General features: G+C 34.1%; 2 protein-coding genes across 2 annotated transcripts; both read right to left on the bottom strand.

The window, feature by feature from the left end:
• Positions 1-52: 52 nt before the first annotated feature.
• LOC120344344 (mitochondrial-processing peptidase subunit alpha-like) lies at positions 53-6,542 on the bottom strand. The gene is made up of 10 exons (XM_039413515.2): positions 6,394-6,542; positions 5,760-5,971; positions 4,732-4,894; positions 4,160-4,355; positions 3,531-3,714; positions 2,836-3,011; positions 2,289-2,407; positions 1,734-1,887; positions 1,316-1,460; positions 53-487 (listed from the first exon to the last, which is right to left on the bottom strand). Exons 1-10 carry the CDS (start codon positions 6,429-6,431, stop codon positions 315-317), a joined length of 1,560 nt encoding a protein of 519 aa, XP_039269449.2. The 5' UTR covers positions 6,432-6,542; the 3' UTR covers positions 53-314.
• A 5,972-nt stretch (positions 6,543-12,514) lies between these two features.
• Positions 12,515-22,934, bottom strand: LOC120344355 (integrin alpha-L-like). Its single transcript, XM_039413541.2, has 9 exons — positions 22,592-22,934; positions 21,994-22,103; positions 19,315-19,448; positions 17,321-17,468; positions 16,757-16,899; positions 16,269-16,364; positions 15,736-15,872; positions 14,965-15,155; positions 12,515-14,477 (listed from the first exon to the last, which is right to left on the bottom strand). Exons 1-9 carry the CDS (start codon positions 22,786-22,788, stop codon positions 14,188-14,190), a joined length of 1,446 nt encoding a protein of 481 aa, XP_039269475.2. The 5' UTR covers positions 22,789-22,934; the 3' UTR covers positions 12,515-14,187.
• Positions 22,935-24,574: the final 1,640 nt, after the last annotated feature.

Genomic DNA, 24,574 nt, shown 5'->3' with positions numbered 1-24,574 from the left:
AACATAACTAGCTATCTTCTCTCTCCTTTATTTTCCCAAGAACAAAATTAGATTCCATATCAAAATCATTTTCAACCTGGGAGTAGAGAAATTTTCCAAGATGTTATTAAAAATAAAAAATGGTCGACTGATGGATAAAATGGCACCAGTGCTAAGCAGCATTGAGATGAAAGCGGAAAGAGGGTAGATGATAACAAAATTTCGAGGTGCAGGCAGTAAATAGCAATGAGTATGTTCACCCAAATGCTCCATATTTCAGATTTGGCGCAAATAGGCAGCACATATGTGAGTTTGGTTGGTCTTCATTTATTCACTCATCGTCCGAACAATCTGAACTTTCTTGGCAGTTTACCATCTTTGCTATTTAGAGCAGTCTGAATATCAGCAAGTGATGGACAGTTGGATACATCTCCTAATGCTGCTACAGATGGTCGACTTGATAACATTCTGTTTGCAACTCTCAAAATGTCATCATTGGATACGGATTCTAGAACGAAAAACAAGATGTTAAGTGATTTCTATAACTAGCTGAAAACAACTTCAAATAACTAAACCCATGAAACAGCAAATTAGATTGTTCGCACCAAAAAGCATAATTGAAGTCTCATCAATAAGAATATTCAATATTACAAACATAATTTTTTTTTTTTTGATTCAGATATTTATTTTTCGTCGAGCAAAAACATTGTACATTTAAACAAATGGTAAAAATTAAATAAATCCATTGAAAGAAAAAAGTACAATATTTGAACTGCAATGGACGAGGGGTCGCGAAAAGACTATCAAAAAGACTAAAAGAAACCAACTATTGGTTTGAAGAGGCTGATTTTCCTAGCTCGATATGACGATTACAAAGTAGTGTACTTTGGGTATTTGTTGCAGTGATAAACACTTGTTCAACCTAAATATGTAAATACTTCTACCAGAAAGTTAAGTAACCTTTACGCTGTAGTCAAGATTTTATGATTAGCATATCCAAATTTAGACTTTACTGTGATTACTTCAGTAACAGTAACAGAATAAAAGTATAAAATTTTGGTACTCCCGTAGAGTGTGTACCAGGTTAGAATTAAGCCATAATTTTATTCCGGTTTTCTTTATTTTAGTTCTATTACGAGTTCGAGGACTGTCTGTATTAGCCAAGTGAATATACCCCATGCCCATAGGATTCAGCTCTTTACACAACTTAAAGGAGACGAACAAAATTAGTTACCTCAATATTGGTACACACACTTCTGGAGCACCTAAAATTTAATACCGACAGTTGTTTTGAAGTATACTAAATTTTGGATAATTTCTCTGTTTAATATCATACCAATCATTTCGCATAACTCCTGTGGAGATTTTCTTAAACCTGTAGCAAGTACTTGTCTTCCAACATCTTCAAACATGACAGGTCGTGATTCCAAATTCATCATCAACATTGATTTAAGTTGGGTTTTTGCCCTTAACAATTCAGCCTTCAAAATGAAAGAAAAATAAGTCAAAATTAACAGGCACAAATAAATGTGGAAAGATCTATGCAGAGATGTTGTTTTAATATATTACAGCTAAAAAATTAAACAATATTTCATTTGGGGCACATACAAATTTTCATTAGGTTCTATTCAAGGCGACCACAGACAAGAAAAGAATAAAGCAAAAGGCATAATATTGCACCATTATATTATACATGAAGTAAGACTTTTACGATACAATTATAGAAAATAAATTGAAAATCATATTACACTTACTTCCTCAACACCATTTAGAAGCCTGACAAATTCTTGCGTAATAACGTGTACACACTCTCGTATTTGTGATGGGTGTGTGCTTGCTTGAATACAGAATAATCCGCCGTCATCATAACTATGATGAAACGCAGTGGCTGCATACATCCAATGATGTCTAAATACAAATTATGCGGATTTTGTACAAAAGAAAAAAAACACAGATAATTATGCGGATTTTGTACATAAGAAAAAAACACAGATAATTATGCGGATTTTGTACAAAAGAAAAAAACACAGATAATTATGCGGATTTTGTACATAGGAAAAAAACACAGATACGAATGGTGCTATTTTGTGGATTGTTACCTATTGCATTGTGAGAATTGCGGATCTGAAGTCAGGGTTTAAAATTATTGTCAACTCAAGAGTCGCTTTTGGAATGGCTTGAAGTTTGAAGTCTGGTGTAAGTTGTCACAGACCTGTACATTTTGCTTATGCGTAGTATCGAAATCCTGTAATCTTTCTAATTTTGGACAAAAATACATTCAGCAATAATATTAGACATCACATTCTCACCGATTTAAAACATTCAAATATAATCTTGAAAACATTCCTTTCCCTGGACCTCCAGCCGAAAATGATCCACCACCTCCCATCAACATATTAAGAACAGCGAACGGAACAAAGTCTGGATGCTATAAAATAGGAGACTCAAAATATGAATGTATGACATGAAGTTGGGAAATGTAAAATTCAATACCCGATTAGAAGTTTCAAAAATAATTAAATCTAATTAAGATCAACAATTAAAAATATCTGCTAACAATACCATTATGTTTCGTTGATCAAAGCTATACTATCTGCGTTCAAAAAAATTTGAAAGACTTTCTTCTGAAACATTGTATATGAACTTAGTAAAACCTACAGTATACCTAGTCATCAAATATAAAAAAAGGCTGTTTTGCAAATAAAATTCGGAGACAGTTTTACAAACTGCAAGAATCACTAACCCAAATGTGCAACGTACCTACTGCCAGGGCTAGGGACGTTTGAGGTAATTGCTGATTCAATAATGACATTGTAAATTACATAAGATTATAATATTCAGAGTTCAAAAACTTACCGTAAATGCAACACTTTGCATACCAACGGAGACATGAGCCAAATCTGGTAAAGGTACTACACTCATTGATAAATCAAATGTCTTCGACAAGTGAACTTCACCACCTGTATACTGTGACGTTGACTCGTCTTTTAAAACATCGCCATCAAGTGACCAGGTTGGATTTTTTGCTTGGGCTGAAATGAAACATAGGAATATAGGACAAGATTTTCATATTTAACCTGAGGGAAAGGAAAGCCGATAAGACAACTTAACCATGGTCTCTCGTCAGGTTGAGAGAGTCCATGTCCAGTATGAGAATAGTCATTATTCCAGTTATTTGTTTCAGATGTATGGAACCGACTAGCGGTTTTGCAAACCACCCTACAACGGTAATATTCTCGCACATAATTATTATTCATGGAATTCGAACCTGCGAATCTGTGCAAGGTAATCAGGGGTGTGATGGTTGAAACTTGTTCCCCTCGCTTAGCACAAATCGCCAACTGCAGGAAAGAGCAGTTTGAAAGTCAATTTAAAATTTGTTATCATTTTTGACCTCCCTCAAAATAAATGCTGTAGAAATAAACTGAGTATGTAGGCCTACTGTACTGTGTTCTTTTATGATTCTAACATCAATACTTAACATTGATGGTAGTTGTGATGTCATGGTTACAACATAATATTTTCATATTCGGAAAGGAAAAATATCTCACATGAAATATGCTTCTCTGCTAAATCACATAATTCCTCGTGCTCTACACCGACGCCAGCTAGAACCATCCTGCTGGGAATATAGTGGCTTCGTAAAAATTTATGTAATGTTTTGCGATCAAGTTTATTAATCTCTTCGTACTTTGGAAATTTTGGTAGCCCAACTGTATTGCCCCTGAATGCAGCCTTGAGAAAAATATCAACTAGGTAAGTACTACATAATGTACAATAAAACATTACGAATCACCATATTAAATAAATTAATTTTTCGATTTACTGCAAAAAGCAAGCAATATGGAATATGCATTATTTTTTCCATCAAATGAAATAGTAGCCTATATACTAAGATAACAAGATAATTTCTGCTGTAATGATAAAGCTGATTAAGATGACAATTTTTTTTAAATTAATGTAGTTATTGCTCATGACACCTAGTGTTGGTATTTGCTCGTGGCGAATGGCCCAGTTTGAGAAACCCTGAAGAGACCCATATCAAAGGTCAATCATTCAGTACATCTAGAATTTTCTCTCTACCTCATTAATAATAATATTACCTTTAGTATGTATAATAATGATAATTGATCAAATTTAAAGTTTGTCTTTAGAAAGGTGTGAGAAAGGTGTGTCTTACCTCATGAATTAACTCAGTCATGAGTGGTTCAGGATCAGGCCTTGTATCAAGCTGTTGCAACTCAAATTTAATGTTTTCTAATGCTTGCTCAATTTCTGTGTCTGGTAAAGCAGGTTGAAAAACACAGTCACCAAGAAGCTCTACTAATGATGGAAGATTTTCTCGGCTAACACTTGCTGCGTAAATCATGGTGTCTCTAAAACAAGAAATGTTAAGGTAGCTATTTTGGATCAAACATCTTTACCAAATAGTTTTATTTGGAGGAAGCATGATATATTATGCAAATACTATTTTGGTAACATTTGACTAAATTTAAAATTTTATCATTATCAAACAGGAAAATTCTAACTTTAGCGTCATCTGGTGTTTTGCACCATATTGTATCTAGCCCACTTTCAGAATGTACATCCAAAATACAAAAATTGACGCACGGCCCGCAGAGGCGGAAACGAGTCAGAGTCCTAGGGATGGGAGTATCTGAATTCTTACTCATTGTATTTAGCCCACTTTCGGAATGGCTGGTTTAGATGACTTTAACAACTGATAACAAATGAAAAATATGTAACAAAAACCTGGAGGACTGACAATCACATATTCCTCCAAAATTTTCAACAGCTTTCATGACATCATCTCTTGTTTGATATAATCGAGATCCAGAAAATGATAATCTTTCCAGAAGATGACTAACACCACTAGGATAAAAGCATTCATGGCGAGAACCAGCATCCACCAATACTAAAAAACATATCAAATATGACAAATTCATCGAAGACATCAATACAATGACTCAATACTTGAACAATTAAGTGGTCGACCAAAAAATTCTAGTCAGAAATGTTGCATTACTTGTACGTAAATTTGGTGGTCGAACACCTGAGCGCGTCACCGAGTGAGATGACATCACCTGAAACATGCATTTCGGCTGCCTTTTGACCATTCAACAAAGCAAATATATGGACACAAAGGCAATCTTCACGACTTACGCAAAAGTGGAACCATCATAGGATGCGCAAAATTTGATGACATCATCGTACACAAAAAACAAACAGAAATTTTTTCAAGTATACAATAACTTATACAAAAATTTTCGTATTTTTATCTTAATTTTGTAAAATCATTATTATGTACAAATTTAAATAGTATATGAGCATTTACATTCTTTTTATATTTTTGTTCAATTTTTATCATATACACACTTAAAATATTATTGTTGTTTAGGTACACGTTTTCTTAATATTTTGGAATGCGTAAGAACGAATTAAAATAATTACCATTGGTTCCTATGACAAAAATGTCTAGGTACTCGAACAAATCGGTAGTCAACACCGATCCTGAACAAATTATGTTCGACTACCGAGGTATCACTGTAGTTGTATTCAAAATAATTCACATATTTGAAATTACTGCAATTTCAGTGAGATTTGGTTTGTTGCTGAAAAATTTTCATTTCGCTATAGAATAATACCTTTATTTTATTACATAATACTGTAATAAATAAATTTAAAATATGTTTCAGAAAATTTTGCGTCAATATAAAAGTGCAGTTTTGAGTATTTTGTGGCTTATTTTGATGTTTGCTATTTCAATTTGGACCACTCACTTCCCACTGTGCAAAATGTCCCAAATTTGGTCTGCGAAGCAACTTTTAATCCATTGGAAAGTGTTGTTACATGAGTATCAGATTCCTCATCTCCTTCAGCAAAGACAACATTTGGTGCATTTCCGAGTGGTTTCGAAAGCGGAACTTTGCTCGTACTTGATGAAAATGAACGACTTTTCACTATCTTGGATACAGTGTTTAGCATGCTCCGTCTAAAATAAAATATATTTTCACATAATACTGTAAGTAATCATAACACAGTTAACAACAAACATTTTATTTAAAATATGCAGTATCAAAATTTCACATTTTCTCATACAAAAAATGTAATCTATTTGTAGTAACCAAATTTTTTGTGAATTGTACGGTAGCGGTACTCAACTACTGCACTAGCAGACTTTTAAAAAAAACATGAAGTTTCAGAATTTCAGTGTATTCTATCATCTCTGCATCTGATTCAATTGACTGATTGCAGGATTGACAGTCGACACTACTTCTATACGGGTATATCTCTTCCTCTATTACGGTATTTATTGGACTGGATATAATAGATTGAGGGTTAGATTGAGGTCAAATCACAGTAAAATTGAATAGACCTAAACACTGAAATAACTGAATATTAAATATAACTTACCTTATCAAAGCTGATGAAACAACTTTCCGCTGAGCCATTTCGACAATCTGTCCACAGCAACAAGTAAGGTAATTTATTTATTTACTTTAGTACTTCCATTCAGTACAATGTCACAATGCTGTGATGCGGCGATTCCCAAAGGTGGCGCCGTGGCGCAGCGATGATTTGCTAAGTCATATTTACGGCTAAGTGCGTCTCTAATAATATATGATTAAATATTTTACATATTGTATTTACTATGAATGTTTTTATTTTTTATCCCAAATGTTGTGTATATGAATCGAACAGTTTATTTTACCATTTCATATCGTTTACTTTTGTTTCGTAGGTTTGACTCAATCATTACGAAACTGTGGCGTAACACACGAGGTAGATACTACTTGCTGCAATTTCGTTATTTCGAGATGCAGTTTAGCCAACATGGATACTATTTTTAGTATTTCAAAGGAAAATCCGGCAGAGATGAGAAAGAATAGTTGACCTTTTGACTTTCTTAGTTAAGTCAACATGGTTATAAACTTTGAAAGGCATAAATAAAAGTAGGATTTAGGATAGGACAGGATTTACGTAATTATCCCGGGGACTGGAAAGCTGATAAGACTGCTTAATCATAGCGAACCACGGCCTCTCGTTTAGTTACCAGTCCATGTCGAGTATAGGATTAGTTAGCAAGTTATTTGTTTTCAGATGCATGGACTTGATGGCGGAGAAAGCCGTAACCGACGAGCGGTTACGTGAACCACCACGCGAGGAGTCCAGCAATCCTCTCACACATAATTACCTCCGCATGGGTTGCGAACCCACGCAGGGTAATCAGAGGTGCAGCGGTGAGTGTATTTCTAACGCTTAACACGATGTGCCACACCGCCGAGCCGTAAACATTAACGATCACAAAATTAAGTTTTATTTACAGAAAGAACTTTCGTGTTTTCGTGTAAATGCACGTGAGTTTATTTCCTGATAATTTAGCAGCGCAGAAACAAAAGTCTGGGAACCTCAGCTGTAATGGTTGTATGAAACGGGAGGCGGACAACTCTTCTATACAGACAACTAGCCTATAGAGAGGACTGGGAATTTCTGGGCAGACACTTTAATGATAATGACGGTAACTTCATGAAATGCAAGCTATTATTCGAGCTTTTAGACCTAAAACCAGCTGTGGGCTTGATGGAATCCCTATTAAGGTTATCAGAGCAATACCGTGGAACTGCATGCTCTCTCTAGCTCATGTTTTTAATCTTTCTCTGCAATCGGGACAATTTATTGATGAATTTAAAATCGCTGTAGTTGTACCGTTTCACAAAGGCGGAGACATGAAAAATGTCAAAAACTACGGACCGATTAGCTTACTGCCGTCTTTTTCAAAAATTTTAGAAAAAGAAATGTACAATAGATTAGTTAACTTATTAGAACAGAAGAGTTTTTTCTACCATCAACAATTTGGTTTTCGTAAGGGACATACCACTTCGCAGGCTACGGCTCTACTTACAAGTAAAATACTGGGTAGATTTGAAAAAGGCCATTATACTCTCGGACTATTTCTTGACCTATCGAAAGCTTTTGATTGCATTGACCATCATATATTGCTTTCCAAACTCTACCAAATAGGTGTTAGAGGCCACTGTCTTTCATGGTTCCGCAATTACCTGGCTGATCGCAAACAAGTGTTAGTCTATGACGGGCACTCTTCAAGTAAATACTGCGACTTAACAATTGGGGTCCCTCAAGGGACTCGCTTATGGGGCCTATATTTTTCTTAATTATGATTAATGATTTCCCTAAATCACTCAAGAACTTTGATGCTATCCTATTTGCTGACGACACCACCCCTTTTCTACAAGGGAAAAATTTACCAGACCTTATTGAAAAAGCTAAGGCTGACTTACTAATATTGAATCTTGGCTAACTGCAAACAAACTAACAGTAAATGCGGAAAAGACCAAGTACATGATTTTCAGTGCACCTAGACAAAAACTACCCATTCTCAACGATGAGCTAATTCTGCAGTCCAAGTGCATTCAAAGAGTAAACCAAATTCGTTTCATGGGTGTTTTACCCGATGACAAATTGTCATGGAAATATCACTCAAAATTGGTACTATCTATTCTAAAACAAGGACAGCAACAGCACTCGGAGCTATTTCAAAAGTCAATAAAAACCTTGATAAGTCATGCCTGTTAACATTATACCACTCATTAATAGAAAGTCATATACGATATTGCATACATACTTGAATGCATTGTCAAAAAGGTATTACAGCAAAAATTCAAAGTGTCTGTAATCAGTTCTTGAGAATGACTTTTGGTAGGGATCGGGGAGATAGTGTCGCGGATTTGTTCAAAAGTGAAGACTACTACGTGTTGAAGATTTACTAATACTTGAGATTTGCACATTGGTGTTTTTATCTTCTACTGATCAACTCCCTAGTTGGTTCGATCATGTTTTCGTAAATAATAATATTCGAAATAGCAGAAGTTACGATAAATTTTTTGTTCCGTATGTGAGAAAATCAAGAAGATCACATGTTTTGGTCCTAAATTGTGGAATCCACTGCCTAACAGTATTAAAAGCTCAAAAACGACGTCCGAATTTAGATCAAAACTTAAACGACATTTATTGGAATTATATTAGCTTCCGTGCAGTAGGGATGATCGGTGAAAAAAAGTTGAGAAAAGACTGGCAGATGAAAAATATCTCCGTTTGACTAACTATGTCATCGTGGATGCAATCAACTCCCATTGCTCAAGAAACAAGTCTCGGGCAACCCACTGATCTATTGTCTCTAGTTCTTGCATATTTTTATGGTTCATTAGCTTTGTACAGTTACTTCGTTGGATCGTCGCTAATCAATCAATCAGTCAAATCGTTTTTATTAGCCATCTCGGCAAAGCAGAACAAAATTTAAAACAAGTAAGATCACAAAAATATTTGTACCGAATGGCAGGATAACCGCGAAATGACTATATGGTCTACTTGTCAGCGGCAACCTCAAAATAGCTTAAAACTTAAATACAAAATTTGCAAAGCGCGAAACGTTTTTGTGCGAGAACAGCATCGCCCCAAGATGACGCTGCAAGGCAAAAACACACCTTGTTATTTATAGAATTAGGGAATTCCCCCTATTTTATTTCGAAGCAGTGCTGTTCCAGCACTTTTAGGTTAACGTTTCTGGAAAAAGTTAAACAATATATATTAGGTTTAGTAATAGTACGATACCAAAGAAATACCAGTACTGAAACTGGTAGCTAACGCGAAAAGATATCTCCATAACAGTAAAAATAGCTCAATGAACATGTAAGGTACATGTAATTGTATTGTAACATTGTATTGTACGGATCAGCAATCATGTCTAGGAAACACTAAACACTGAAATAAAATATGGTCTTGGAAAATGCAATACACATTTATGAAGAATATAAGGATAGTAAATGGTTGCGTAACTGAGTTTTAAAATTTGGATATGTCGAGTCTTTAATACTAGAAGGTAAGTCATTCCAAGTTTTTACCCCGGTATATCTCAGAGTACTTTGTGTCCGCTTTGATTTACATCTTGGAACAAAAAAAGACCCTTGGGCTGATGATCGGGTGTGATTGCTGTGTACATAAGACTGTGCCGTGAAATAATTATCAAAAGCTCTTGGTAATAAATTTGATGAATATTAATGCATTACCGTATTTTAGCAACTTCAAAAAGACACAAGTCTTGAATTTGAGAATTTTTAGTTTAGCAAACAAAGGGGTACAACTAGAACGAGGTGGAGAATTAGATAATATTCTTACAGCTTTATTTTGTAAAACCTTGTATTCTTTTTGACAATTTATTAGTAACTGAGTATCCCCATGCCACCAAACCATAATGAATATGAGATTGAAAGAGGGCAAAGAATTTCATACGCAGAACTCGAGAGGGGAGGGGTTTACAAACTTTACTTAAAATTCCTACAGCATAAGATAATTTCCTTAATCAAATCTGAAATATGTTTATTCCAGTTTAGGTTTCCATCAATATTTATGCCTAGGTATTTATAATATTCTACTCTTTCAAGAAGTTGATTGTCAATTGTGGCCTGGAAAATTGGAGATGTGGACGATTTACTTGAAGCAATTATGAGAAATTTTGATTTAGCAATGTTGATCGACAATTTATTATTGGTCATCCAATTTTGAGCTTTTATGAGTTAGTCATTTATATTTGCCTGCAATGATGACATAGATAGGGAGCTCGTGGACAATCCAGTGTCATCCGCAAAGAGTTTTGTGAGAAGAATTGAGGCATTGGGGAGGTCATTTACATACAGGAGAAAAAATAATACTCCAAGAATTGAGCCTTGAGGAACTCCACAGGTAATAGGAAGTTTTGACGATTTCGTGTCATGTGATAGTTGAACAAATTGTGTTCGATTGGTTGAAGAACTAGATAGAAGTTTCAAAGGAATACCTCGCATACCATAATAAGTTAACTTTTGCAATAAGTTAATGAAAAGATCATCTTATACAAATTTAAATTTATCATGCTGAGACGTGGTGACAATAAATTCCACACAATAGCGCCTACGAAATTGACCTACATTTTATACCAGACTCTATTGTTCTCATTACTTTTGTCGCATGCAATTTATGATTAACAACTCGAGTGTAAACAAAGAATTTCTACATATGTCGTTTATTGTATACTTTCTTAGAATCTAATCCTTTTGTGTCGTGGTCCTACCCTACGTTGGTTTTTGGCAAGTTCATGTCTAGAACAAATTTTTACTTGTATCGTACAATCTACTGTAAAACACACAAAAATGCGATTTATACCTTATTCCAGGGCTACTCAACTTTTTTTTACCGAAGATCCGCATATAAAACATCGAAATTATTTTTTGAGGCAAATAAACATACATACATAGATAGCTAAGACACGCGCCACAATATCGCGTTGAGAAAATCCATGACGCATCACTCAAGCGTAACGAGAGAACTGTGTAACATAAATAAACAAAGACGAAAAAAGCGTGAGCGAACTATATTAAGTTAAATATGGCTGGATGATATGGAGAATCTTGGTGTTTTCAAGTACTGCTGCGTGAACACAACATTTTTTTCGAATCTATTGTGTCTCAATGGATGTTCCCCCGAGCATCGATTTCTATGTGTTTTTTCATAACAAAGATCAATCAGCAATAAGTCAACAATACCGTAACAATTGCAATTTGTCGGCCGCTCAGATACTTCTTCCACTCAGACAAACATTTGATCATGCTTGTAAACGTTGCCTGTTCTCGTAGTTTTGCCTGTAATTTGCCAGTATTCAGTTGTGTTTTCAAAAATTAGTTGTAAATCAAGTAACTTTATTGCCATTATATCTCCCGAGGAGTTTTAGTTGCCATATTCAAAAATGAGTCCCGAAAGAGGTGTGATAGACTAGGCTAAAACCAACTATCAGTAGCCTAACTCTAAGCGACAAGTGGTTAAATAGTTTTAATAAAAATGATCCTTATTAATGATTTCTCGCATGACGGAATAAACTTTTAGATGGTTGCATCTACTACAAAAATTATGCAGCATACTTCGGACATATGGGAGTATAAATTTATTTTGACTGCATAATCAGCATAAACGACGATAAGATAATTGATAAAAGCAAAATAAAAAAAATTGATCACAGAATCAGTAGGGCGAACAAAACTCAAGCAAGGTTTGAAACGTACAGATTTTAGATTGAAAAATATTGTCAAAAGAAGTCGTACATGTTCGCTCACCCACAAGTATTAACGTAATTGAAACACGCACACACAATCACTCATACAACATAAATTTAAATAAATATTCCTGTAGAGATTGCCACATTTTGTACCGAATTAGTTAACAGGTATGTAGGCAACGCAGTTTGGCAATGAATTGATATGAACATCATAAACTAAGGATAATACTTCAAATTTCATTATATCTTCAACTTTGAGTATATTACCATTTTAAATTAATGGTTTACACTTTCACATTTACTTTTTGTTTTACCAATAGTATATGCTATTTGTGATTTCCAAGCCAGATTTTCATCAAAGATTAGAATTTTATTTCTCTCACTCTTTCAATTTTGTTACCATTGATCAGCAAAGGATTTGTACAACACACACTTCTCTTGCTTGGATTGAATAATACAAATTTAATCTTGTTAGCATTAAGAGATAATTCATTTACCAATATCCAGCTATGAATGTTGGTTAGTTCTCGGTTTGCAACTGTGAATAGATCTTCCAGGATGATCCCAAAGAGAATCAAATCAGTGTCATTTGCAAACATGGTTGACTCGTTTTGACACTTCTAAGCAAAAATGTTATTGAACCAAGTAATTATGCTTGACTCCTTGAGGAACTCCGTGCTTCATGACCCAAATATTATTAGAGAATGAATTATCATATTGCACAACTTGTTTTTGGTCTTGCAGGTCCTGTTCCAATCGAATGGGACATCTTAAATTCCATATGCGACAAAGGTTACTTAAATATAGATGGAATGAAGGGTCAATGGTGTGGAAAGCTTTAGAAATATTCCAACGAACATAGCTTAGTTTATGTACCAAATGCAACTGGACCGAATCATAAATGAGGGATTTCGTCCGATTTTTTGGTTACAAATGAGTGATTTCATTTGATTATTTATTTTTCTAAGGCTATGTGTTTCGTTATATACTTACTCTTTGCAATACCGTGGTCCGTATATATATCCCCGAGCACATTCGGAAGGAATTACGCAGATAGCTCTTCGTCCTCAAACAGTCCACAGACATGCTGCACCGTTTTTGTTGGCCCACATACCTACCGTTCACACGCCTCACCACATATTTTATTAGCTCCACAATATCCGTCTCTACACCGATACCTACCTTGTACATCGGCGGTGAGGCCGAAAAAAGCATCTATTTTCTATTTATACTGTTAAAATATCGATGCCAACCTTTCAAATTATTGTTTTTGTAATGTCGACATTAAATACTTACCTTCTAATCCTTAAGTGACCTGTTTATATATATTCGATTTATTTGCTAAATATTCAATATATTTTGCAATATATTAGGGCTGAGGCATATCGAATCGAATAGTAAATTATTCGAATCGGTTCTGACGAAAATTTGGAAAGGCCTCCATCTTGTTTTTTTTTTTTGTTCAATTTTTTTGTCGAAGCCATATTTTCAAAATACAATTCTGACATGTGACTTTTTTCTTCCTAGTGAGTTATTAAATAAACATCTTTCTCATTGTGTCCCAGCACTCGACGAACCGACTTACAGACGGATTCTTGGTTTTCAGTAATAAAAAGTCACGTACATATAGTTACATATATTTCAAGTAGGCTATTCGGGATTTGATTTGAAACAAATAATCGATTCGATTCAGAAACCATCAGGTATTCGAAAATGCCCAGCCCTGGAGAAGTGATTCACCTTTTACTGCTACCACACCCACTGGTTCATTAGCCGGTTCTAGCACACAGACTTACTATACAAAACCAACTGTTTTAACCTCACAAAGAAGTATATCTACTTACTGCGCCGATGAGGTCATCAGGGCAACGTCTCCACAGACTTCCAAATCACCGTTACATTTTCAGACAACCATCATTTACGGCAATATCACTTTTGTTGGTACACGATAATAGCACAACGTTGGGACATTATTCAAAAAAATAGGTATATAAGGATGCTGTATCGACAGCGTGAAAGTTTTTACCCGACTCCCAAATTTCTCCGAACATTAACCGAATCGCTGCTGCACCCTATCATCACAATACGATAGGGCTGGTAACGTGCTATGAATATACAGCCATACATATACACATACAGCCAATGACATATGCACATATGGCAAAATCAGAATGCATACACAACCATTCGATTTTATATGATAAGTTACCAACCCTCGCATTCAACACAACATTCATTCGGGCTAACAAACACATTTTCAATACAGTACTCCAACACAAACAATATCCATGAGAAAAATATCGTTTTACCTTCTTTCGGCCGAATATAGAAGACATGCCTGCACTACATTGATCTAGTCCGCCACTCCCCATATTTTGACTTATTTTGTTGCCGCCTGAAAAGAAATTTGACAAATTTAATTTATTGTGCCTCGTTTTGGAGGAAGCACATTGGCGCACAACAATCACAATCTTCGTGCATCTTAATCGCTTAAGTTGCTGATAGAGTGTGCCAAAAATTAGGTCATTCTATTTTTAGGATTCTAAAAACTCCGCAAGGAATTATTAATAGTTTTCCATATGTTATGCAAAATAGTTTATTATTGAGGCTGAATCATTTGTAAGAGCTACTTCCTTAACAGAACGTTCAACTTTATAACAGTGGGTCACTTTGCAGCATCAAATGTAAATCGTGTTTCACACTGGAAGGTAAAATGTAAAATGCTTACAGCAACTGCACGATTTTCGCTCCTAAATATTAAAGCATACCACTGATGAGGGCGTGACACTTATTGTGTATCAATTGGCACACTTTGTACACTACAGTTATAACGATTTATGGGTCGGTGTTGCGACGAAGAATAGATGACCTCTCATACATACCTTCAAGAGCTCTAATTCCGCGTTGTAATTTGGATATTGTATTTGGTAAGTTGTCATAATCTTCTTCAGTGAAAACTCTCGATGGGTCTCCAGCAATCATCAGCAACTCTTTCATTTTGTACTGTGCTATTCCAACGGCAAATGCCTCAACATCATTCTGCCTCGCGTAATTTGTGGTTGATTCTAGCAGGCTGTCAAAAACGAATATGAATCTGAAATCTGTGTTTGAACCAATTTGATATATCTATTGCCAATGTGGATAAAATTTAGTTGGAATAATATTGGGATTTTACAAGCCTAATAGGAGCGTTACGTAGTTGTAAATCAGGGCAATAGAAGTCAGAGGTACCGCCAGGTTTGTTCAATGACGTTAGAAAACTCATGATACGATATATATCAAATAAAATTCACCATTACTTAGGGGAATAAACAGTGTTTAAAAAATGTCAAAAACGATTATCTGAACGCATTTTAGTCAATATGTGTTTATAGCGTTCTTTTTTTTCGATTGGATATGTAACTGCAAAATAATATTAAAACAATGCAATTTAAAAAAAATGTCGTATTTGAAGAGCAGTAACTGAGTTTGAACAAACTTTTTGCCTAATCGATAACTGACTTCAATACTAGATTAATATTGGTCGATTTATCCCAGCTATTTATTGGGCACGAAATTTATTCTTCGTTTAAAACCGCCAATAGGTGAATGCTTTAAACACCTATATCGTAGGCTACTGTTGAAGCTCATCCTGACATGAAACATGTACCTACCTTGAGTCTGATGATTTTCCATCAGTAAGAAACAACATTATTCTTCTTGCATTCGGAAATCGCCCATTAGGCCCGTTGAAAACATCATTTATTGTGAGATTGATTGCGTAACTTGATTGCGAGCCTCCTGGATTGTACTAAAATCACGATTTCAAAAGTGTGGTTACATATATTTTATATCCATTACCTCGTAAATTTGTTCAATCAATTGTTTTTGAAGGAGCGCGTGATGTAAGTTTACAATTATAAAACACAGAAAGATATGACTCACATATTGCGCGAAAAGGATTTTCAATGTAATTAAATTGCCTTGATGTAAAAAATTGGAAACATCTACTCTTGATAAAGATACACAGATTTCAAATCAGCGATGACTAACACAGGATACCCCTCTCTGATGAACTTTTTATGAACGGGTTACTGAGCCTTCAAACTCAAATTATTGGAAATAGCACGGTAAATTAGCCGACTTTTCCATGACAGGTCGAACACTATTGAAATTTTTACATCACAATCCATCGATGGTTTGTTACCTGTATTTGGTTTATTCCATTTCGGAGTGACTCGTGGGTTTTATATTGCCCGAGTTGAATTTCTACTTTTGTTTTTTGTTTTCTTGCATATTTTACCTGTATGAAGGGGTCGATATGTTATTGCGATAAAGAAAATGAGTTCCTAGAATAGTATAACATATATTTTATTTATTCTTTGACTGGCACAATCTCAATATAAATTATGGATTCTATTATCGTGTTATCATCTCGACCTAAACATCATGTCAAAATCCCCGACGTAATCCAGAGCGAAGCCCCGGTTTGTTAGTGTTCATTTTGCTTTGAATTCAATTTTAAACTGAACTGTTTGAAAATGAGAATACACTTGAAATAAATATATTATGAAGGAAAAATTTCATCTACTGTTCGTTTGTTTAGCAAATGCAAAAATACGTATTGTTACAATATTTTGCTTTATCATTTCAGATATGTCGAGATCGAAACACAAATTTTTAATAATAACTTACAACCGCAATTTGATATGACTGAGTGACGTCAAATGCTTGAACAATTTGTTCCATCCAGTTTAATACACGTTCGAAGTTTTTCTTCTTCACGGAAGATGATCCGTCGACAACAAACGCCAAGTCAACGATAGTCGGATAGCAACCTGAAAAGAATAAGCTTTTAATAAATATCAAAAGTCTGGTCATTCTTATTTAACATAGAATCTTCCGGAGCGGTGGCGTTTAGAGTGTTGTTAATACTTGTGTAAGTAAAGTTTATAGAGACAATTTATATGTGGTTTCAAAATCGCAAGCTGCATTTACAAGCTATGTTGCCTACTCAGTATGTAAAAACATGGCTGACGCCAATAGCGCTGACTGACTTCAGAACTTACCAGTATTCGGATAATTGACTAGATTACTTTTGTTAACAATATAAACTTGTGTTGGTACAGTGATCACTGGTGGTATTAGATTTGATATAATCATAACTAAGACATAATCAAAACAATAACTAAAATGTGCAATTCAGCGTTGAGAAATTACTTGTTCTAAGTGTTCTTAAAACGAGTACCAGAGACTCACTTTTCCAACATGGAGTGATCTCTTTCCAAGCAGGAGTATCTGTGAAAAGTTCTTCTTTATTGTTAGTGTGGTTTACAGTGGTAAGATAACAAGCACCCGTTGAATAAGATGAAGATTCACAAAATTGTTCTGCTCTCGGTTGACAAATCTGAAAATATCAACGTTATCTATAGTGATTTATTGTCTGTAATACAAATTATCAGTAGTTTATATTTGACTCTGAATCTGGCCAATGTGAGGTAACCAGTGTATTTAACAGAACTTATTTGCATGTACAAAAGCAAGATATTGTGATTAAAGTATTTCCAATGTATTTGAAATTGTGGTGATATGTTTAGGCATAATTATTAATAATGTTACTACAACTGTACGAACAATGATTGCCAAATTCCAACTCATCCATAGCTTTCGCAATTCACAGTATCATGGATGAGGTAAATATTCGTTGATCTTAGTAAAGTCTGTGGATTTTTGAAGTACATATGAAATATAATGAGTTTTCCATTAGCAAATTTATCTATTTTTCATATTCAATTATAAACGTGGTATTGTTGTATTACATGTTTTATTGTCGAAGTTTTAAAAAACAGTCCACACTTTGAATAATTTGTTGCAAATTTCGATCCAAATACTGTCTCGAATAACTGAAATATTTCATGTTAAGCATAAACTACTGAAGTCATTAAACCTTCCTAGTTGCGATGATGAACTCGTGTCGAACAATGGGTGTGGGCGAACATATATCGGGGGTTTTGAAATCTGTCTCCGTCAAAATACATAGCTTAGTGCGTCTGACATTGCTTATATTTCAAATATATACACATATTTACTCTAAAGTGAATAATCAATATTTTTTCAAAAAGTAATTATCGTGATTGCATCGTCTTTAGTGACTCGGAATAGAACTTGAATAGCTTCCTAAAATAGAAACAACGTGACGATTTGTCATTTCCAGCATACTGTCTGGACTGTAGTGACATCGCCACAGCAACCGCAACCGCTAGTTAAGGTGTTGCCAATGTTTGAATTTTGAACTCTTTTCAAGATATTACCTTCAAATTGATTCTTATCTGAGAAACACGACACTATTACATTGTATTTATTATGTATATATGAACTAAAAAAGAACATTAACACATGTGTTTAACTTGATATTTTAGGTAATAAGAAATAATGTAGCTTGATATTTGAAATTGTAATCTACACAATGTCACCCTTGACTATGTTTCATAACAGTTTGAAAGCTTGGACCCCGAAAACCAACAAGCCAAGTATAACTGAACCTACTACCAGAGCATGGAGAATTGGATAAGATACACAGAATCGAAAATAATGCTCGTCCGCGTACGACCTCCTAACGCCTAAGGGTTCCTCATGTAGAGCCCATATCCTGAGCCCAGTTTGTATAATTGTACTTAGTTTAGTCGACTTAATATATAGTCTGTAAAATACATGCATTTAAATATAATACTTTTTGTTGAACGATTTGTATTGCTTTAGCAAAGATCAACCGTACGACATTTGCATATAATCATAAAGAAAAGGAATGATATTGTTCCAAAAAATATAACTAGGACGTGGTTGTCTTAATATCCGGTGGAAGCGTCTCGGATATTGGAACAATATAAGATATTAAAAACGACATGAAGGGACTTCGTTTTTCGTGTTGGCGCAACGTGTTCAACGTCAGATAATAGAGTTTTATAAAAGAGAATGAGAAATACCTACACCTTTGCAAGTATTGGATAAGTAAGTACATTTTTAAATTGCAATACTGCAAAACGTTAAATGCACAGCATCATTATTTTGCTCGGAGTACAAGGACCGTGAATATTGATTTCATATTATTTAAGACAACTTCAAAAACATTAAAAAATTTAAACAGGGAAAACAAATCATAATATTTCACGCCGACGATGTTAATTAAATATATATGGGATGCACGATGAACTTGCTGGTTCACACAAGTTGATAATACGTTGAGTGAATCTTACCAAAATTGCACTTTTCTCGTCGTTGCTCTTAATTGCGATGGAATTTTTCCCGTTTGATGTCAAGTTAATAGTTGAACTTGGTACAGTGAGTGTAATACTGCTTGAACACTTCGTTGCTGATGCGTTGAAAAGCTCTATTAAAAAGAGACAATTCAATAAAGCAAACTTGATTATATACAAAAAGTATGAATAACACATGGCAGAACCTTCGTCTAATAAGAGGGCATGTATAAATCAAAAATAGCTGGCATTAATAGTGCACTTGTAAATCGTATAATATGGCAAATTTATTTTTTCTGTTCATTACCTATTAGTAAGTGTTGATTCGTATAGCTGATTATTTAAAGATTATTCATATAATTAACTTGAATATTATGAAAAGGTGCTTCTTTTAGTTACAAAAAAAGTCAAAACTCGACCTCGTTTTACTTTCCTCTATAACTACTTATACAACTATACCTGTTGAACGTAGTGGCAAAATGTAACTCACAAAGAACAGTGTGTTTATACAAGAGTAAGATCTGAGACTGCTATAAAAATTAAAAACACATGCCCAACTCTATTTCAATTAGTTTTTTGTGGGCTTTACGATATGCTGAAGGAAGGAAATGCATAATGATTTGAACGTGATGCGTTTAGATTAATTTTAAGCAGGAATGTTGGCAAGTTTTTAGATATCGCAGACAGACGTATACCATGACCGCAGTTGCCAATTCGAATACACGGATTCCGGTTGCTGTGTCAAACTTTTCGGAAAAATTATTGGCACATATTGAATTATATAAAATACCGTTATTTTTATAGCAGGCCGACATTTAAAAACGAGCAATTTATGACACAAATGACAATATAAGTATCATCGTTCAAAATTAGAACTTATAGTTTTAAAACATTTCAATTTCTTTTCATACAAACTTCCACACGGCCGAGCAAAACGAGTTGAATGTGAAACGATCACATTGATTAAACATTAATATTTCCAGCAATAGACGTTCCAATGCAAATAATAATAATTATGAAATGCTGAGTTCATGCAAAGTCAAGTGATAGGAAAATGTCAGGCTTAAACAAATTGTAATTTTTAGGGTTATATATTTTTTGTTATTTACAGTAGGTACATAATGAGTTTCAATGAAAATCTCCATGTTTGTTACTACATTTTATGATTATCTTTTATTATTTTTACATTTACTATATATCATATACAGAAAATAAGAACGATTATTGTCAACATTTGTACACAACTATAATTAATGAGGTTATTGATCTGGACATTTATGACAAAGTATGAAAGTTAGATAATAACCAAGCAATGCAGGGCTGCTTAATACGGTAAAGTATTGTGGATATTACGCGGTGACATATGATGATACACTTCTAAACAGAAATGTAATATTACTTTACTGTCATGTCTGTTAAAATAAAACACAATGAACATGAAATGTTACTCGTAAACTGTTTCAAACAGTTTAAATAAAACAAATCGCTGTGCGCTTGCAATAAACCCAAATAAATGGCTATTTACACAATTGATATTTGATGTGGTAAATTATCAATATATTGTCCACACAATAGGTCGCCAAGGGTTCTAACCCATACAGGTAATAGGCAATACAAAACAAAACCTCTGAATCACGTAATTTTTATAATTATGCCAAACTTAGTGTTAAATACGACGCATGCATATATTTAATATAGATTTTTGAGAATTGTATGTGCCCCGTGAAACTAACTAATGCATATATGTCATTTTCGGTACTTCAAACCTCCATGTTCATTTTCAGGTATTTTGTACATATTAGGTAGCAAGTCAAACACGACTTTTATTTTTATGATGTGTGTCATAAGAATATATTTCATAATGAAAAGCTACTTTCCAACAAATGGTTCGTGTTTAAGCTATACTCATACTTGATAAAACACGTTATATTCATGATAAGGGATGAACTATTTCCAAGCGGCTTCGGCAAATATTCAGGCTGAACAATTTTACGACATCAAAGTTCATTGAACCACGATGGGAAAAGAATTTTAAAAATTATGATTTTGTTTTTCTAGGTATATGACCTGTCGTGAGTTGCATTTCATTGGCACTGAAAAAATCAATGGCCCCGAAAAAATGTGATATGCTTCATCATTATATTGGTTTTTGAAATGTTGATTTTGCAAGAAATTGCTTGGTATGGTCTAGTCCAGACATGGGCAAACTATGACCCGCGGGCCAAACTTGGTCCGTTGGGTAATTCAATCTGGCCCGCCGGATGCAGCCACAACCAAACTAAAACAAAATTTTGATGTTTTAGCTGAAAATAGCTCGTTTTAGGAATTTTGTTGAGATTGCGAATCAATTTAGTTTTGACATGAGGCTTATTGTTTCTACTTGTTCGAATAATGTAACTTTTTACGTCACACTTATATGGCCCGCCAGTCAAGGTGTGCAAAATTTTTGGCCCTTGATCTAAAAACCTGTTCACCCCTAGTCGATATACGTGGAGAAACTAACCTAGGTGAGAAATATTACAGAAAAATCGAAAGCTTTCCCAGCTTTTTGATACTGACACATTGGTTCAATAGAACAAAGTTTGCCAAACATCACAACTTTAGGAAAGAGTGGTTTCAGTTAATTCCATTTCTAAAGATCCCCAACTCAACATAAAATGAAAATACCCAAGTCCTTACCACATCCATATCGTATTCTAATGTCTTTTGCAAATAGTTTTTCTTCTTCCGTCTCTCCGCTTCCACTTAAACCAACTTCTAGTGTGGCTGTTGGTTTTACTAATGTCCAACTGAAATATAAAAAATGAAACGAATTCAATCGTAGATACGGATAGACAAAGAAGGTAACAATACTAATCATTGGTGCACATACTGCTATTAGAGAGTGGGAATGAACTTTAATACGGAAATAAGCATACTAAATTGGATAGCACAATAATCTTATGCCTCAGTATTGTTGGTGCCTTAGTAGTCATGATGATATTCCAACGTATGCCATTATTACGCTACGTTTTGATATCACAATCGCCAGTGATGTTAGCTCATAATTTATTTTCCATGGTAGTAAACGCTTTAGGTGTAATCTGGTACTAAAAGTGCCAATGAAATGAGTTCGCTGTTTCTAAATTATATACAAAACATGTTTTTCAAAATGATATCGTGCACATTACATGTGAAATTCAGTGAGTTTTCTCCAGTAAAACACACGTAGGCTACAATTATTTTCCCGTGTCTCGTGCTCTGGAGTTTTGATGTAATTTTTCAAATAAGTACTTACTTTGATCCAAACAGCACTGCATTGAATTTCAAAACGTTTGCTTGTTCTTTTTCTTTTTCCCACAAATGATAAGCTAATTCTCTGTACGAATCCGAGGGTAAAAATTTAGCTCCAGATACGCGTTTATCCAAGTTAAAAGCGCTTGCATAGTACGATACGGAACAGCAGAATACAAACACTTTTATAAGCGAAGCCATGGTCTATCAATATCGTGTAACACTCGCTCATGCTATATTTTCAAATGTATCTTTGAATAATTTTATCATGACAACACAGGATTCTATTCTGGTGAAACAAATAATAAATGCAATTTGCAAACGATTAGTTTATGTATTTCATTCAAAACTCATCTGTATAACCAAAATTCCACCGTTATACATATTTTATCAATATTGATAGTGGAACAAAAATAATGTCTTTTCAAGTATGATTTGCTGATGTGAAGCGCCGTTTACACCCGTTTAGGCTTAAAATTCAATGAAATATTGATCCACATGGTTAATCTAGTCAATCCCATTAAAAATTTCACAGGTTTGTTAGTGCCTCATATTTTAAATATAGACAGAATGAATTAGTATCTCGTCTAGAATAGGTTGGTAAATTTTCCATTCATTTAATGTGACCTAATTATTGGTTAATAATAAAAATAATTTGTATCAATATTGCTCATTTAACTGAGAACAATTAACTTACATTGAAACAACAATGATGTAACTGTGTGCTAACAAAGTGACCGTATTATGGCAGGATCGTGCTGTATTCAGTATGTTATTGTATAATGACGCTCTAGCGTTAAATCTAAGACAAACAGTTGTAGTGGTTTCTAAATCAGCGTTTTTAAGTATGTTTTATTCCAACTTATTTTTGTTAAATTTTGTTATAAATTTATGATTAAAAATATTTTTCCGGTGTATTTTCAAAAAAATCCTTTTCAATGAATTTTTGCCTAGCGTCTGTGCCTTTTCAACTAATTAGAAATTTCAGGTCTTCGTTCCAAATAAGGTTTTTGTCTAATCACATCCTGCCGAAAAATATCCTATCACACTATTTTCTGAGCTAACTCAAATTTCGCAGCTTCCCACTTCTAATACAAATTCTATATTGAGCCAAACAAGATGCTGAACGAACGTGGCCTAAATTTAACACAAAATACATTAATCTCTTGGCAGTTTTGTTTCTAAATTAAAACTACATTATTTATCTGACTCATTTGTCAATATTTTGGCGTATGAACAAGACCGATGATGTTCCATTACAAAAATTTGATAAAGGCAATGTCGAATATATATATGCAAATTTTTGAACCATTTATTGGCTTCAAAGCAGAAATATCAATGGGAAAATGAGGAGTTTCGCAGATAAGTAGCATGTATATTTTAGTTCAACTAAAAAAAATTGGTACGAGTAAGACAATAACCTGATTTTTTGTGGTAATCCTAGGTTTTTTCTCCTGGATCAAATTCTAATATATATGTTTTTATTAAATTAACGGATAGGCTATGTCGCAAATGTTTTGCATGTGCTAATTAAATGTTTTAACTTTGAATGGAACATTGCCTCTTAACTATTCAACTAATTGAGCAAAATGGTTTTTCTATAACAGTATACATTAACGTGTCAATAACGAGTTTATAGATTATTGTATATCCACCTTTTAATTTCTTTTGTTGCATTTTTAATCGGGGTTTCGAGAAAACCTTTCTTCGTCAGTTATCCATAATTTTTGATGATTCAAAGTGGAACAAAATTAAAAACAAAATTTTGAATTGACAAGATATAGAAACAATAGCTTCGGCTGCGTCAAAAAAAGAAAGTCGACAAAGACGGGCTCCAACCTTAAGCCTAAATTTAAAACAATTTGTATATTCGACAGTGCAAGATCGAATCCTATAAAATGATATATTGACAATGTTCTTGCTGTCACATATGATTAAATATTATTTCTCTTGAAAAGTTGCCGAGCGTTTTGATATATTTGCAGAA

This window comes from Styela clava, chromosome 5 (assembly GCF_964204865.1).
Source record: "Styela clava chromosome 5, kaStyClav1.hap1.2, whole genome shotgun sequence".
Classification (NCBI taxonomy): domain Eukaryota; kingdom Metazoa; phylum Chordata; class Ascidiacea; order Stolidobranchia; family Styelidae; genus Styela; species Styela clava.
Note: the sequence above shows the minus strand (reverse complement) of the source record. Positions and strands in the feature narration are given on the sequence as shown.